Source organism: Dioscorea cayenensis, unplaced genomic scaffold (genome assembly GCF_009730915.1).
Source record: "Dioscorea cayenensis subsp. rotundata cultivar TDr96_F1 unplaced genomic scaffold, TDr96_F1_v2_PseudoChromosome.rev07_lg8_w22 25.fasta BLBR01001667.1, whole genome shotgun sequence".
Taxonomy (NCBI): domain Eukaryota; kingdom Viridiplantae; phylum Streptophyta; class Magnoliopsida; order Dioscoreales; family Dioscoreaceae; genus Dioscorea; species Dioscorea cayenensis.
In genome coordinates, this window is record NW_024088058.1 from 317200 (window position 1) to 335189 (window position 17990).

At 35.9% G+C, this 17990-nt stretch overlaps 2 protein-coding genes across 5 annotated transcripts; one reads left to right on the forward strand and one right to left on the reverse strand.

The window, feature by feature from the left end:
* Positions 1-1112: 1112 nt before the first annotated feature.
* Positions 1113-4464, forward strand: LOC120256833 (E3 ubiquitin-protein ligase RGLG3). 4 transcript variants are annotated; one of them, XM_039264503.1, is made up of 12 exons: positions 1113-1214; positions 1545-1676; positions 1996-2080; positions 2202-2342; positions 2436-2549; positions 2652-2749; positions 2818-2897; positions 2969-3074; positions 3523-3650; positions 3732-3867; positions 3948-4004; positions 4138-4464. In XM_039264503.1, the coding sequence occupies exons 2-12, from the start codon at positions 1608-1610 to the stop codon at positions 4219-4221; spliced, it is 1098 nt and encodes a 365-aa protein (XP_039120437.1). In that variant the 5' UTR covers positions 1113-1214; positions 1545-1607; the 3' UTR covers positions 4222-4464. The 4 variants fall into 4 exon arrangements, with proteins under 4 accessions (XP_039120437.1, XP_039120439.1, XP_039120436.1 ...); XM_039264505.1 differs by having other exon boundaries at positions 1119-1214; positions 1551-1676; XM_039264502.1 differs by lacking the exon at positions 1113-1214 and adding an exon at positions 1234-1347.
* Positions 4465-4570: 106 nt separating this feature from the next.
* On the reverse strand, positions 4571-15525 carry LOC120256832 (DNA polymerase delta catalytic subunit). The gene is made up of 30 exons (XM_039264501.1): positions 15126-15525; positions 14925-15035; positions 14752-14858; positions 14496-14655; positions 13711-13906; positions 13464-13599; positions 13231-13368; positions 12644-12721; positions 12453-12544; positions 12129-12195; positions 11977-12048; positions 11078-11164; positions 10359-10478; positions 10177-10275; positions 9313-9420; positions 9107-9202; positions 8926-8991; positions 8722-8778; positions 8515-8602; positions 8281-8360; positions 7660-7773; positions 7435-7549; positions 7116-7288; positions 6910-6981; positions 6174-6248; positions 5969-6058; positions 5730-5890; positions 5376-5449; positions 5161-5248; positions 4571-5083 (listed from the first exon to the last, which is right to left on the reverse strand). Exons 1-30 carry the CDS (start codon positions 15427-15429, stop codon positions 4996-4998), a joined length of 3312 nt encoding a protein of 1103 aa, XP_039120435.1. The 5' UTR covers positions 15430-15525; the 3' UTR covers positions 4571-4995.
* Between the last annotated feature and the right edge of the window lie 2465 nt (positions 15526-17990).

Sequence of the window (17990 nt, forward strand, 5' to 3'; positions counted from 1 at the left end):
TTTTTTTGGTCAAATAAATAGCTGTCTTTGGTGTCACGCAGATTGAAACAAACATGCACTCAAAAGCAGGTCCCTACCTTAACCGGTTCTAGCAGGCCGAAGTTGCCCTTTTATAAAATAAAAATAAAAATAAATATAAATCAACCAGTTAGCCAAAACAGTAAAAATTTAAATCGTTTAAATAAATTTTTCGTGTCAAGAAATCTATTTATTTAAAAAGAGCTTCTAGTATCTCATCATCCCACTCACTCTCTATATTCATCTTATTTTAAGTTAATTCTTAAAAAAAATATTTTATTCATCATATTTAAAATTTTAAAAAATTACTTTACCAAATTTTTTTATATTTAAAATTTTAAGTAAAAGACATATATAAATATGGAGTGTACTTATAAGTTTAACAACACTTTGCCCTCATCTTACATAGTTTTTGATCTTGAGATCTTTCCAAAATAAAAATCTTTTACAAAAAACTTGGTATTACAAGCTCAACAATATTTTACCCTCATTTTACGTAGTTTTTTATTTTGGTATTTTTCTAAAATAAAAATTTTACACAAAAAATTCAGTATTAATAGACCAAATGATAATTGGTTTTTTCATGTTTTTTCTACAATATATAGAATTCCACGTGAGAAAATAAAAATAAAAGGTAAAAAAAAACCTAAATAAACAAATAATAATAACACTTCAATCAATCAATTAATCAATCCATCAAGAAGGAACAGGATAATTACTGCTAACCGCGGGTGAGCAGACCACAAGAAGTCGTCTACCGGTCTCTCGCGCGCGCACGGAGTCATTATGTTGAATTATGATGATGAAGTTTTTTAAATGGAAATTTTGAATCTTTAAATCACGGAACGACCATCTTGGTTTTATGTAGACTGGATTCTTTCAGATAGGGTGTTCGCTTTGAGCTGTCGAACGCGGCTCTCCCGAGCTCAATCTCTATCTCAGCGTGAGTGAGATGCGGTTTGATGGTGAGACCGCCTCCCCGTGTTCGTCATCGGGTTCGCGACTATTTCGTCTTTATAAAAAAATAAAAAAAAAAATTGAAAAAAAAAATCTATAAGAAAGAAAGAAAAAAAAAAAAATCTAATTTTAAAAAGCAAATACACACTCATTCGCACGTCATATGTAATTATCTCTAAAATAAAACAAACGGTCTTCCTACGTCTTTCCTCTTCTCTTCTCCAACTCTTCTTATTTAGGTATTTTCCTTTCAATCTTCTCTACTTTCTATGCCCTAGCATTCAATTTCTACTGTTTTGTGCTTCATCTCTTGATTTATAAGCTTTTTCGTTGCTTAATTCCACTAGATCTTGTTCTTCGGACTCTTAATCTGTACGTATTGTTAGGTTTCTCATCATTCTGAGCTTTTTTTTTTAGCAAAATATGTTAGGGATTTGATTATCTAATTCCAAGTTTATTTAGTATTTATTTGTTTCTTTTTCATGTTTTATTTCATTTGTTTGAATTTTTAATAGTGTCATTTTTAGCTGAATTTTCTTGTGAGCATAATTTATTGAAGTATTTTCTAGTTTCAGGATCTCAAATTCTTATTGTCAAAGATTTTGAAAGGCAGTGAAATACTAAAAGTTTACATGGCTGGAAGAAATCAAAACAAGAACCGGCCCAGTTTTATAGCAGATAATTTCAATTCACTAGATGAGGTATACATATGATTTGCCCTTTGGCTTCATATTTATTTTGATCCTGCAAAGTGCATTGTTAATAACTCATCTTCGGTTTTATTTGCATCTTAAGCAGCAATTTATAAAAAAAAAAAAAAAGAAGAGAGAGGATTAATTTAGGTAGTAATAAAATTTTCATTTTTAGGTGTAGTTTGTGAATATTCTTTGTTATTAAGGTGTTCTGAAAAACTGTATCTAGTTTAATTCCAAATGTAATTTTTATTAGCATGATTTTAGTGAAACATAACTTCCTTAGTCATATCCAATTCAAGTTGTAATTGTTTCTTTCCATTTTTAGGTAATCTCTTCGCTGAGAGAATCAGGCCTTGAGTCATCGAATCTAATTCTTGGCGTCGATTTCACAAAGAGCAATGAATGGTCAGGTCAGTAGTATTTCAAACACAAAAAATTGATAGCAATTTCCTGACTTTCTACATTTTCAATATCTAATGCATTGTTTTCTTGGTTGAGACGAAACTAACATCATGTTCTTAGCAAATGCAGGTAGATATTCTTTTAGGAGAAAATCATTGCATGCTATCGGTGACGTACCTAACCCTTATGAACAAGCCATATCTATAATTGGGCGCACATTGTCGCCTTTTGATGAGGATAATTTGATACCTTGTTTTGGATTCGGTGATGGTTAGTTTTCTTACCTTGTTTATTGGTCTGTTTTTTCTCTTAGTTATAGTCTTCGCTTTTTTTCGACTCACTTAGTCATAATTATCTTCTTAGCTTCTACACGTGATCAGTACGTCTTCAGCTTTTACCCTGATCAACGTGCTTGCCGTGGTTTTGAGGAGGCTCTCTCTCGTTATAGAGTGATTGCCCCACTTTTGAATCTATCCGGTATCTATCTCTTTCAACCTACAGCCATTAATAAAGTAGCGCAGTTTGAATTTTGAAGACTTTGATCTTATAACACTTCACTGAATATATTTCATTGTCCAGGTCCAACCTCATTTGCGCCTTTAATTCATGCATCTATCGACATAGTTGAAAGGAGTAATTGGCAATATCATGTCCTTGTCATTATTGCTGATGGACAGGTAGAGGAACATTGTGTTATTCACCAATTTGTGGCATATTTGTAATTTAAATCTGGTTGTCTTCTCAGGTTACAAGGAACCCAGATGTACCACGAGGAGCGCTAAGTCCTCAGGAGCGTGCAACCGTAAATGCTATTGTGTATGCCAGGTAAAACTTTGAGCATGCCTGGTCCGTTGCATCTTTTTCCGACGATGTTCTGAAGTTTTTTTATTATTCAGTCACTGTCCTCTATCAATCATCATGGTGGGTGTTGGCGACGGACCGTGGGATGCCATGCAACAGTTTGATGATTGTATACCTGAGCGGACATTTGATAACTTTCAGGTAATTTCATGCATGATATTCAACTGACAATGACCAGCGCAATTAAAACTTTAATGATATTGACATAGTCAATAACTGTTCAAACTGTCGAATAAGAAGGATTGAAACCTTGAAGCATTAGATATTGTGCCTGAATCCTTTGCTAATATACCCTACAACATTGAAGATTTGTTCGTTTAATTGTGAAAATATTCAGAAAGGATAACAACACCTCCAAGAACCCTAAACCTCAAGTTGCTATTTTTAACAGTCAATTTGTTTGGTAGTTCACCTGATTAAATCATGCTTGATAGTGTGTTCTTTCATTACTTTTGTTGCCACTTCTGTATGTTTTCTTAATTGCAGATTTTATTTTTTTTTTTGGTTATTCATTTTCCACTTGGTCTTGCCAATGACAATACATAAGAGTTTCTGTTTTCCTGATCTTCATTTTCTCCGCAAAATTCAGTTTGTGAACTTCACAAAAATAATGTCTGCAAACACGGAAATGAGAAAGAAAGAGGCTGCCTTTGCACTCGCCGCACTTATGGAAGTACCATTTCAATATAGAGCCACACAAGGCCTCAAGCACCTCGAGTATACTTTCACCACACCCTCTTTGTAGCAGTATTGTTAAGTTGTTTTGGAGATCTGGAGATTTAAGTTATATAATCACAGGAAACATATGGAAAAAAATTATATATCGAACATCCTCCCACCGCCGCCCAAAGTGACGGAACATGATAATAATGTAGCAACAGCATTTTCACAAACAAGTTCAAAGTCAGTTAGTGAGGATGCACCAACAGAGCAGGTATTTATCATCGTCTTTGGCAGCACGACTGCTCAGCATTTTGCGGTGCAATGACTTGATGGAAATTCTGTTTGTTTCAGGTATGCGCAATATGCTTATCAAACCCGAAGGATATGGCATTTGGTTGTGGTCATCAAGTAAGTACCTCCATGCTACTTGCCAATTTAGCTTCTGCGTAGTGGTAGTAGAACGTATGAAAAAATTGCCACTTAAATCCATATTAGTTGTAGATATGAACCTAATTGTTATGTTTTTGCTTTTCATGTCAAGACTTGCAAGGAATGTGGTGCAACTTTATCAACATGCCCTATTTGCCGTGCACCCATCACCATAAGGATAAGACTTTATTCTTGATCTTCAGCCGGATCCTTCATGTCAAGAAATGCACATAAATATATGAGGATAGAATAGTCTTCAACTTCTGGACCTTTCTCAGCATAAGAATGCTTATTATATCTTAATAACAATGTGAATTTCTCCACAAGGGAAAATTATGTATTTTTACGGCTGTGACAGAAAGAAAATATACAGGGAACGGATATATTAATTGTACATTGTTTCATTCACCCTTTTTAATAAAATAAAAACAGTTATTTACTTGAAGATGATGGGGGTACAAGGATGACAAAACAAAATACTTATCTATTTGGTTTCATAGATATATAGCACACAAAATTGAGGGAAAATTAATACGTTTGACTTGCAACAGCAGAGGATATCAAGTTTGCAACACATGATGGGATGGAAAAATAAGCTAACTGAGTAATATATACATCCATAATCAAAACACTAACTTACCTTGATAAGATGACTGCTGATAAGTGCTTCCTTCCTTACTAGCTTGAGAGAATATAAAGATCTCAGAAGCACAACCAAACTTGAACCTAGATCTATCTCACCTGAAAACCTCACAACGTCATCTCTTAGTTTTCTCAACCGGAAGCAGGAAGCATGTTAATTCCCCAAACCAGGCTTCCGTGATAATAGTGATGTTTTATCTTCTTTCATCAGCCCAGTCTATGCGAAGCTTTCGTGACCACTTAAAAAAAAACCATCACATATTTTTCAGGTGATAAACTTGAGCCTCTGGAGAAGAATGCCACAGGCGTAAATGAAGTTCTAGAAAGATCAAAAGTTCCATCGATCTAGCTGCATTCTGGCTTCTGCCATGTCCTTCTGTGCCTTCTTTCTCCGATAAAATATTGGGCAATCCCGACTGATGTCAAAGAATAGAGCAGGAAAGTGAGAATAATATTTAAAAAAAGTAGGACCGGCAATGGGAAGATATGGCACCTTGTACATAGCACATCTTGGTGAAGAGAGCCTTGGCATTCTTGGCACTGTGTCCACAACTTTCCAAAGAGCATCTCTAAATCCGCAACTACATAGCATAACCAACCAAAACATGAGGGAAGATAGAGGTCACAATAACCAAATTTGAAAGAAAGATAACAAGATTTCCAATTAGCTGAAGGAACTACACTGGGTGAGAACAGAGCAGGCTTTACCATTTGTAACTGTTTTGCAATAGAGTTCTGCTTCTCTTCCTTTGCAGTGTGAGCAGAGTGTTTGGTTCTCACCACTGTTAGGAAAATAATAAAATAAAATAAAATAAAAGCACAAGATAGCACATCAAACTTCCTTATTATAGCTCATAAATGAGTAAATAGTTAGCATATCAAACAGGAATTTTGCTATTTTGCCATTCAGACGGAAAAAAAAAAAACAAAAAAATACTAAGCAGCTCGAGGTAACATATTTATCTCACTTAAAAGTTGAGAATCACATTGTTGGACAAAGAGAAGGCTTGCCACTCAGGGGTCCAAGTTACATATCCATACTTAAAGTGGTATTGAATGTACCTGATTACAGTTTTGCACCCAAGGCAACTGAGCTGTTTCTTGGCAAACTTCATTATACCACTATTTGAAGGAGTTGAAATAGATACAGCTCTGGTGTGACTTCCACGAAGAAGCTCCTTACTTGCATTTTTCAAAATAGGCTCAAATATTCTCAAAAGTGGCTGCAAAACATTTAATGCAAAAAAATTATAATGAAATATATACTGCTGATATAAATTATGCAGCAGCTAGTGGCCAACCTTACTAATTTGGTTTTCAAGGTAATACTGAGGGTCTATTGGAATGTTATTCTCCAAAACATATATTGGATCCTCTGATTTCTCATAAGCCTGTGGCCATAAAGAACCATCAGTAACTCAAATTTTAAAACTACCAAAAATTAATAGCAGACAAAATATCTTGGTTATCCATTTCTTAAAAAAAAAAAAAAAACAGATAAAGTACCTTGGCGCCTTTTGCAGCTTTAATTATCACATATGGAACACGATCTCCCACATTTGGTGCAGTAGCAGCATCTCTCTATTCGACGCAACAAACAGAAATTATTACAGGAATAGGTGTAAGAAAAGTTTTTAATGCTACTCGATTTAAGATAGCATAGTAATAATTGCCAGCTAAGACCTATAATTCCATGAATCTTCTGGCCAAAACAAAATTGAATGTGAGAAATGAGAGACACGATGTTCAGAAAAAAATTTCAACCTTTTATGCAGTCCAATAGGCTTCTGTTAGCTTGGCAAATAATTTAAACTCTGAAAGATTGGAATATAATGTTATGGGAATTACCAGTATTTGGCAACTTCAGATATGATATGAGTACATCTGTTAAAGAGTAACTCTTCCAAGTTCCAAGCACAAAATGTCAACTTTACAGAAAAATCGCCATCTTACATTTCATGTAGTCATGACAAATGATATCATCATTTATATACATTTTAGCTTAAAACTAATGCCCAAAAGTAATGGCTGAATATGGAATTCAAAAAGGCAAGCTTCACAAATTGTTAAAATAGGCAGGACAACTTGTGCTTCATATTATGTATGAAAACTTGATGTGGGAAAACAAAACCAGTCATTGAACACACAGTAATACTCATGAGCATATTCATAGAACTTGCAAGTGTATATGTCCAATATCCAATGATTCATAAAATTACCAAAGAAAGGATGGCATTCTAACCTTACGCATGCGTTCAGCAAGTTCCACATGTGCAGCTTTTACAGCATAATCATCTCCCATTTTTGTCAAACCCTGGGAATGAAAGAAAGTAATGGATCAATTCCATACGATCTTCCTCAGCATATTGATCACACAGCAATCAAATAAGCAAGTGATAAGGATAGCTCAAACTGCATTCTGCTATCTCAAATGAATAGATTTCTTACTTTTGTTATAACCAAAAGAGATAGATCCATGCGATTCATAAGAAGATCAGAGATGGTGTTTTTGACATATTGTACGGCACCAGGAACATCTCGATCTATCAAAATTTTGTGAAGACACTCATTTACCAAGTTCTTTACCAGTAAACAGTTGTCTCTTCTGACTGTTTCAATGCCTATCCATAAAAAAATAAAATAAAAACAAATAAATAAGAGGAAGAAGAAGAAGAAGAAGAAGAAGAAGAAGAAGAAGAGAGAAAATATCTCTGTTAGATAGATGTTTGACATAGATAAAAACTGCCAAGAGAGGCTTACTCCAAACCTTTAGTGTCCATTTTATCAAATTTATCAGGATTTGTCCAGTACAATCCAGCATATCTCTTCTTGCTAATCAGTAGGTATGGGTAATAAACCTTTTCAAACTCCAATTTAATGGGCTTCAAGCACATCAACAAGGCGTTTTCCAGAATCAGCAAAATAAGATTAACAAAATATGAGGTCAATGTTTTAACAAATAAATCTGAATTGGTTTTAACTGTGTAAAAACCTTTATGAAAGTTCCACTAATGTAATCTGCCGCCTCTCTTCCTAATTTCATTGCAGATTCCACAGTTGAAACACCAAATTGTACCATCACAGAATCAGTGTCTCCATATACAATCTGGTAGACATGAAAAGCAAGACTAACTAAAATACATAACAGTAGATGGCACAGATCTTAAATAATTCAACAAGATGATAGCATAATCAAATGAATCAAAATGCAACTGCAAACTATCTAAAATAAACAACAGCTGGCAGAACAGATCATAAGTAATTCAACAAGATGATATCATAATCAAGTGAAATCAAAATGCAGGCACAAAAGAACTTCACACCAGGTAGTTCACTTAGATGTTTATTAGCAACTATATTTGACTGAATCCCTGATAAGAAACTAAAAATACCCTTCTTATGAAAACCTTTCTATTTGTCCAAACTTGTAAAGAAAGTATCCACAAAGCCAAAATCAATAAAGTAGTGACCAAGCAGTATGCTTAATATAAGAGTGAATCCATTACTGTGGAGATGATCTGAAAGGTTCCTTCAGACGTCCACTTAAAGTTATCTTATATCAGAGTAGGAAGACTGAGACTAAAAAAATGCAATGCAAATTAACCAAACATACTTCTGCATTATAATCATATCCACCCATTGTTGTAAACTTCTCTTCAACAAGCTTCTTTGTGTGCTCGATCATCTGTCTCCCTTGACAAAGAAAAAAAGTGATATCTGTAAGACCAACCAAAAGCACCTCGCAAGAATTTTTTTTATAAAGAATGTTATGGCGCTCGTCTCCAATTCATTGACAACAAAACTTGTAGCTATACATGATTTATTTCATCTGAAAAGGATACTTTACCATAGCTTGTGACACTCGAAGAAATTTCTAAGCATGGCAATTGACCAATGGTAGCTCCAGTGAATCCATAAACAGAGTTTGCACTTATCTGAAAAGTTATGAAAGAAAAAACACAGGTTTTTAAGGCCTAGATTTCCAATGTGCAGTGGAATCACAAACATGCGAAATTAAACACGTTTCAAGAGGAAAAAGAAAGTAAGTATTTACTTTTAAAGCAAGCTGACGCCCATCCAGCACGGCCCTTTCCAATGGATCTTTGGCTTCCTGCAAAAAAAAATGTGGGAAAAAAGTAACAGAAGTTTGGGCTGACATGAAAACATGATTCAATTTAAGAGAAATGTGAAAAGAAGCAAATCACCGGATAAAGATCGGACGCAAAGTTTTGAATAAGAAATATTTGAAACCAATTACCTTCAGATCTGCTTTCGCTCTTTTTCGAGCAGCTAACAGCTCTTCAAGGATTTCTGGCAGTATACCCTGATAGAAGGATGAGATGAGTTTCTTCATTTGATAAAATTATTGCAAAATTTTTGAAAAAAAAAAGCTCTCAGGAGCAATAGTTTCAGAAACCATAATGGTGGAAATAGCATGCCTTTTGTAGATCAGACTTGACAAATATTTCACCAGATGGAGTTTTATTGTAACTATCTGCGGGCAAATTGAGCTGGCGGGCATCCTCTGATGTCACCTTCATGCACGCCAAACACAACAAAAGGATTAGGGAAGATGCCTCTCAACCTCTTGCAACCAAGTATAATATAATTAGTAACTAATTGCTGTCAAAAGCAGGTTTCTTACCAAAGTACAATAGCAAAGGTTGTACGCCATCATGATCGATGGGTATAGAGAAGCAAAGTCCAATGTTGCAATGGGCTTCTCATAAAATCCTGCCTTTGCCTCTAAGACCTGAAAAAATCAAAATGGCATGTTGGGGAGAAGCATATTTCCTTTGTCTATTGATATAAATTAAATGTAAGAAATTAAACAAAATCAAGACAAAAATGTTACAAAATCACACGTTCAACAACTACAAATTTTAGTTTTGGGGAATAATAGAAGCAAAAATCAGATTCACCAAAATTAGAATCTTGTTTGAAGTCAGAAATACTAAACAAAATAACTTAGAGACAATCACTATCATAAATAATTGCTAAAAGGCAACCTGGAATGGGCAAGATTAATTTTATGCACTAAAAGACAGCATTTAATAGCATTATTTAACACATAAAACCACTTTAGACCAACCCCAGGAATCATAAATTGACTAGTTAATATACCTCAGATCGCACCAATAGAATTGCATAAACCATGTAAATCAACCTCTGATCAATGACAAACTAGACTAGAAACTATCATGGTTTTTATTTTTGTATTTACCAAAATTGATTTGGGAAAATACAGCTCTAATATAGCTTCCAATATTGACTTCATCTATACTTTTTCCATGAGCAGGTACATAAAGCATTTTCCATATTATCTGTTTTTATTCCATGTTGATTTTTTTTTGGTATACGCTCTCTTGTTTTAGACATTGGAGCTATATGTACACACCCAGCAGATAACCTCCTGTTATGCCAGCACATAAAGAACACAAAATCTGATCATACCTTTAAAAGCTGTCAAAAATGTTAAACAGGCGGTAAAAGCTTATCATGAACTTACAGTTGCACCCTCAAAAGTATCTTGTCCAGATCCCTGTCCTTTAATATTTGGAATGACAAGGTTTTTTTGCTTTGCTTTTCTAAGAAGTTGAGAAAGGACCTGAAATCCAATCAGCATCCTCAATCAGCAAGGTATACTCTCTTCTAAATAAGCACAATAGTAAAAATGGGCAGACATGGTACCTTAATGCTCTGCCCTCTAGAAAGCAGAAAAGAAATAGGTACACCAGTAACTCTTGCCATCTCCACATAGTTATAAACATACATCAACTTGTCTAAAAGCCTCTGGGGAAGATAAGCATCCTGGTAAACACGCAACAAAAAAAAAATCCACATTAAGGACAATATGCCAAGGTGCAGGAGAAAGTTGGTACAGTATGGTATCATAAAGTAAAACGAAAACCTGCCATTGTATTTTCCAAATTTGTCACATCCTAAGTGACAGGGAAAACATGTAAACAAATAAAATGACAGACAAGTGGGTGATGGTGTCAATAAATTAAAATTCCCACACCCTCTCAGTTAGCCACAACCAAACAACCAGTTCATTAAATCAAAATAGGCTGCATTTAGAAGGTGCATGCACATACATATTACAAAATTTAACAGTGCAATTGCAGCCTTAAGCCAGTCTGTCATACCAAGATTATAAAATAACCAATCTGATTCATCTTTTGATTTCCCTTCTATAATGAATTAGGTTGACAGAAAAATCTCCAACAGACATACTATGTTACACATGTTTCATAGATTACATCAAAATTAAATACTGATGTTCATACTACAGGTGCATCATAATCACAATATCGGATGTATAACTAGGAGAACCAACAAGTGAAGACTGTATGATGTGATGTGGCACTTTTTTATCTGAAAGAGAGAAGTTACAATTTTATGTGCACCTTCAAGCAATAGACAGCAAGCCGCCTTCTTGTTTCTGAGTTTCCATTTTGCAGATCAGATATTATCGAATGGTGAACATCCTCTTTCTTTTTCAGTGAAGCGCCAACCAGTCACCGAAATGCAAAACAAGGCAAAGGATCCTCTGAGTTATTTAAAAGACCAGAAGAAAGTTTAAATGGTTTTTTTAAGTAACAAAAAAGTTATTTGTTTGACTAAGTTGATGGGCTATTGAAAAAGTTGTTCGAGCAATCTTCATCCTCCAAAATCATCATAAAGTAACATAACAGTTGCTATTTAATCTAAAGAGCTGTTTTTTTTCTTGAGCAATGTAATGCATCTCTTCTTGCATTATTTAATTTTGTACAGCTCTCTGATTTCAGTTTCTGAGCTTGTCATCCACTTCTAATAGATATCTATCTGAATTCAAACTCCAAGGCTATTGTTAAATTAATTTACAATGATGCAGCAAAACAACTGATTAACTGATAGCTCATAATAGATCAAAACCAAATAACAGAACGACAGTAAAGCTATCATCAGTTGAGCCAGTAGATTCCATACAAAAAGAAAACCATAAAATGATTATATCTTTCAACAAAAACTAGTTGAATTATGTTACCCTTGTTTCGCCTCCAAAAAAGGAAACAATGCACAAATTAATTTATTGAATAGTTGTAAAAAGAATAAGGAATCAAACAATCAATTTAATCAAATATAGGGGTAAAGGATAAAAAAAGAAAGAAAGAAAGAAATCTCTCATGATAAACTGAAGCATGCAGATGCCCAGCATTATAGCCAACACACTCATCACAGCTGCCTAACCTTCTAAAGGTCCTACTGAGCATAAATTTTTAAACTGTAATAAATATGACAAGAGATCTAAGAAAGAAAAACTCACTTGCTCTCCTAGAAAGTGTGCAGAAACAGAGTTCAAAGAATAGGAACTGAGCTTGTAATCCCTTTGCATAGCCTGAAAAAAAGTTACGGTTAATTCAGCTAGCTAAGAATTCCATAAATTACAGAAATCAAAATGAATAAAAAAGATGAAACCTGAAGAAGATCAAACTGAACCCTCCCCTCGATTGTCACTTCCTTGCTTTCTCTCACCCCATACTGTCTGCATGACCACAAAATTAAATAAGCTCTCTCAAATGCTAAAACTTACAATTGTGGACTTAAGAGAGGTTTAATAAAGAAACACTTGACATTCACCAGCAATCAGATAAAAGGGCATGATTACAAGAAAAGAAAAGAAAATATAAGAAAAGCAGCAGTTATAAGCAATCAACCACCTCTGACACCATGCAAAAGAAAAAGAGACACAATATATACATTTACCATAAAATTTGATGGTGCATTATATAAGGAAGTAACCTGGAAGAAAATGTTGTATCACGAACACGAACTCGGCTGTTTCTAATGCGACCCAAAATCGGAAACTCACCTATCTTAAGAGCCTCAGCTCTCTAGCAAAGACAAGAGACCAATTGTATTGTTAGTTATCAGAGGTAGCACCCTTGATATGTTTCAAAAATCCATCGAACTCAATTGAAAAGGTGAGTTACCTCAATTAGATACGGCAAATCAAACTTGCATATATTATACCCAATTATAATATCGGGGTCCACCTCACGAATGAAATCCTGCAACACTCAATATAAAATGACGAAGATTAATGATGATAACGTTTAGTACAGCTCGCTATGCAAAGATTCATTGCCAGCATTTACAAAGTCACCCACTGACTAACAAACAAAAGGATATATTTGGGGGAAAAAAGGGACATCACTAAAAACAATAGTAGACAGGAAATATCTGACAAAAAAACCTGATCTATGACTTTAAGGCATAATAAAGACATCATTAAGAATTTTTTTCAAAACATATAGCTAGCAGTGCATTGCGTAATCTCTATTTTCCAAGGTTTATCCAATATCCAAAACTTTCCCTCCTCTGATAAAGAAGACAACTTGAATCAATTGCATGTCCCCACATAGTAATCGAAAATGCCACCAAATCAGTACAAATGTTTTGAAGTAAACAAACTCGACCGAGAAATTTTTAAGATGTATACAACAGAAAAATAACAAAGCTTAGTGCAGAAAAGTTCTTTTACACAGTAATTAAAAAAAATGGTGGATGAAGTACTCACTCTCCAAGCAACCAAGACATCTCTTTCTGTTTCAAATGACATCACATCAACCCCCACAATTGACGAGCATGACTTGAGGGTCATGACATTACGAACAAAAGGCTTGTCATCGCCTTGAAGGGTGACTAAATTGGCAATCTATTAAAAAAATCAGAGGCCTGTAAGAATTGAGATCACTAGGAACAGTGTTTAAAAGATACAGTTATGTGACCATCATGGCACCATTAAATAACCTGAATCACTGGATCATGACTAGGCTCAGGAAAAAGTCCTTTACGACCAGCACACTCAATATCAAAACTCAATATCCGAAACGGTGCCATTTTAGAGAATTCCCCTTCGGGGGCATGACTTATCAATTCAGAATACCTGCAATATACTTTAAGGAGAGAACTTAACAAGAAAAAAGAGCAATGTTTAAAGGACTACACAACAACGGTTCCTATCATGAATTATGTGATCACCAAAGAGCAAGGATACAAGCAATCTACTTCTAGCTGACAATAAGAGATGCTCTTGGTTGTCATTTTGTACTTTCCTGCAGGGACCTCAATCCAATTGCCACCAACAATGCCACAATCTATCATGAAACGTAGAGCAAAAAGTATGTTGCTTTCATATGTAATGAAACACTTTGAACCAAGGCCTTCAATTTGTATGCCCTTCTCAAGAATGCCTGCACAGGTAAATCATTGATACAAAAATGGAGTTCTTGATGGCAAAGTAAATAGAATCAGAAATGCAATTTAGCATATGACCACAACCAAGAAACCAAAAAAAAGGTTCTAAGTGTCAGCATACCTTTTTATTCCATTAGAAACTTAAAATAAGGGCAATCACAACAGTAGAGTTCCATGGACAGACTAAGAATTGATTTGGTTTGCTCCAATTGAAATTGTATCAACGCATTTACAGCAAACCAACAATAAGGAACCCAGCTACTAGTTTGTATGCAAAACTACATCCACATCAATACTTAGAAAGATTAACAAGTACAAGCATGCAGAATGTGGATTAACAGTATTCAACTGTCATTATTGTTTAAAAAGATGGCGCTTCATTAATTATTTTATTTTATTTTTTTCGAATGCGTGTCTCTCACTGTTGAACACCTCCAAAGTTAACCATCAGAAAAACACCCTGACACCAATGAAGATTATGGTCCTATTTACAACCAGAAAAGGCACAACAAAATCATTCTATAAATTAGCTTGACAGCAGAAACAATATTTATAGCGGAAATGCAATCATTTTGTATGTTTTACCTCGACAGCTAGCGACCATTGTTGGTAAAGCAACCACAATTTTGAGAAAAATGTGTGGGTCCTTTGCCTGATAATACATGATGCTCTTCTTCCGCACCATCTCAACTCGCCGGACAAACTTCGGAACATTGGTATTCCTATTCGACTCTCTCATCCTTCCCTGGAGAAAATCACGAAATAAGAAGAAAAAAGAATTCATAACTTCTGCAGAAAACAGTCATTTGAAAAATTTAAGGTTTCAGGTTCTGGTAAAGACTTCGAGAGTTTGTTGGAACATCGAAACGTCATCAGGCCCCATCCCTGCAGGGCAGGTAATGTAGAAGTATGGTTCGAATCCATGGATATGGCAGCACACACTGTGCCCTGGTTCACATCAACAAACAACCATCAGATCAAGAATACAAGTAATCAAAGAATTAAGAAGCAAACCTTCTCTTGTGACACCAAAGATCCTGAGAATCGCAGCGGGGCCAAAGGAGTTGGGCAGCAGCTCCTTGTGGCTCTCACTTATCACATAATCGATCTCTAGCTGCTGGAAAACTGCAACCCCTCTTCAGATCAGACGAATAAAGACAAAATCAAGAATCAAGATTCAAGAACCAAGAAAATGCTATAGAAAAAGAAGATTACTGATCGAATTGGAGGAGGGTGTGAACGAAAAAGGAAGAGGAGGGCGCTTCCATCGAGAGAGGCGGGACGCGAGGGCTTCGTCACGGAGAAGGAGGAGGGCCTCCTCGTCCTCTTCATGCATCATGATGGACTCTTCGAGGAAGACGTCCTCGTCCATCATCTCATCCTCGATCGCCGCCGGCCTAGGCTGCTGAGCCGAGGGGCTAGGGTTATGGCTGCCGGCATTGTTTCCTTGGAATCGCTTGGATGGAGCGGAGGCGCCGGCGGCCGGAGGGCCGCGGCGCTTACTGCTGGTGCCACTCATCGGAGAGGATCGGAAATTGGGGACGGAGAACGGAGAGAGAGAGAGAGAGAGAGAGAGAGAGGCCGAGAGCGGGAGATCGGATTTGGGGATTGAGTGTTCCCGCCAACTGCGACCAGGGTTTTCACTGCGAACCTTTTGTCACGTGACGAGCACGAGACAAAAGAGGCACGTGTTTCTCTCGTGCTGAGTTGGATTGGAGGACGTGTGAGTGATTTTAGTGTTGGATTTGATATTTTGAAAATTATTATCCAATTTTAAATTTGAATTTAGAAAATTAAACCAAAAAGTTAAATGTATTTAACAAATATTAAATTAATAGATAAAATAATTTACTTTACACCACACAACATCATAAAGAAAAAAAAATATATCAAAAATTCAGTTTGTGCAAATATATATATATATATATATATATAAAGGAAAATAAATTGCCTAGTTAATTTTTAAGATATATACAACTAAGAAAACAAAACCTAGTGCAAAAAAGTTTTTTTTACACAATAATTTAAAAAATGACAAGATGCCTATGATGTTATTATTAAAATTGACCGCATGATCATTGTTGGTGCCTTGCAGCCCTTGATTCAATCAGAGGATTCTTTCCCAAAGATTAAGTGTAGTCTGGTCTTTGTGGGTTCAAGGGTTTCTGAGCGCCCTGAACCACCAGCTCCAGCGTCAAACGAGCCAGACAACCCCCACTTTGATGGTGCCCCTTTAGTCTAAGTAGTTTTGTATTCACCAAACATGTGTTTGGTGTTCTTCCCTTTATCTAGGTCTCTTTGTTGTTCTTTTCTAGTTGTTCTCTCTTTTTCCTTTAATTGATATTTTAATTGAGTTTCAATCTTGTTTTCTTGTTGATTTGATTTTCCCTTAGGGTGACACTAGGGTTGAGAATCTATCTAGGTAATCCTATGAAGGGGTGACAACTTCATTAGGTTAGACTTAGCGAGATTGAAGAGGGTTGGGAGGGTGAGTCGAGAGGTAGCGGAACGTCCTCTTTCCCTTTCGATGTGATTTATCCTACCTCCACATTCCAAGAGTTCTTTGTGGTCGCAATAGAGTGAAGTGCTAAGAGACAAACTCCATTGGGGCTTAGTTGCGCAAACGACATGGTGAAGTGTTAAAGTAATCCTTAATACTGGGCTTAATCGTGACTAATGGTCTTTTGCTTGGACCAAAGGGTTAGATCTATATCAGGGAATAGGGTTTATCACTTGGAATCCCTAGAGCTTCAAGCAATCTCACACAGTGTGAGGTGTTAAGAGTATTCCTTTCCGCCGGGCCATAGTGTAAAGGGCTAGTCATTGTTGACCTTAGGTTTAGGACCATGTGTCTTTGAATTGCCATGACTCATTAAACTTCAATTATGAGATATAATATTAGTCTTGCACTTGAAACAATAGTCCTTCGGTGAGCATTGTCCGAGTACCCTATTTTACCATCGATTACCTTTCTTTCTTACTCTTGCTTGTTCTCTTTTCTCTTTACTTTTATTTGCATTGATCTTTAAATCAACATCACAACTTGGTTTTCACTATAGTTAAATAGCAACACTTGTGTTTCCGAGTAACTATTCACTATGGATTTGACTACCCACTCACCGGGGTATTTTATTACTTCGACGACCCGTGCACTTGCGGTCACACACGCAAGGGGTGTGTCACCAACAATAAGGAACCCAGCTATTAGTTTATATGCAAAACTACATCCACATCAATACTTAGCAAGAATAACAAGTACATGTATGCAGGATGTGGATAAATAGTTTTCAACTGTCATCGTTGTTTAAAAGATGGTGCTTCGTTATTTTTTTAAAATTTTTTGGAATTTGTGACTCTTAACTGTTGAATGGCTCCAAAGTTAACCATCAGAAAAACACACTAACACCGATGAAGATTATAGTCCTATTTACAAACCGGAAAAAGCCATCATTCTAGATATTAGCTTGACAGCATAAATAATATTTATAATGGAAATGCAATCATTTTGTATGTTTTACCTCGACAGCTAGTGTTTTTTTTTTTGACAAGAGGAACAGACAGCCCGAAAGCCCTGCTAAACCTTCAGGGGTGTGCACAAGCCTCGGTGGAGCAAGTGGGGGCGGGGCCTGTGCACACATGGGCACTAGGACCACCCGCACACAACCACCGTTCACATCTCCCAGAAATGTGCCCTCAAGCGAGATTTAAACTCTCACCACTCGATGAAGAGCTCTATCGGCGACCCATATACCAATAGACCATTTGGTCGTTGGCTACCTCGACAGCCAGTGTTGCAATGCAACCAAGTGAGAAACACTACATTGATTGTCAGCAGCAGGGCAGTATGCCCAGGTGTAGTGCAAGAAAGAATCAAGGACAAAGTGACAACAAATTCAATGACTTTGCAATGAGTAATTAGCAATTAATTAAGGAATTATGAGTACAATGAATGAATTGTAATTTTTGAGATTAGATGGTTACAAAGTTGTTACAAAACGTATGATAGTGTTCTGGCACAAGTCATGTTTGTTAGAATGCCAGCGTGGGAAGTTTGTTACAATTGTTATGATTTGCTTTTGA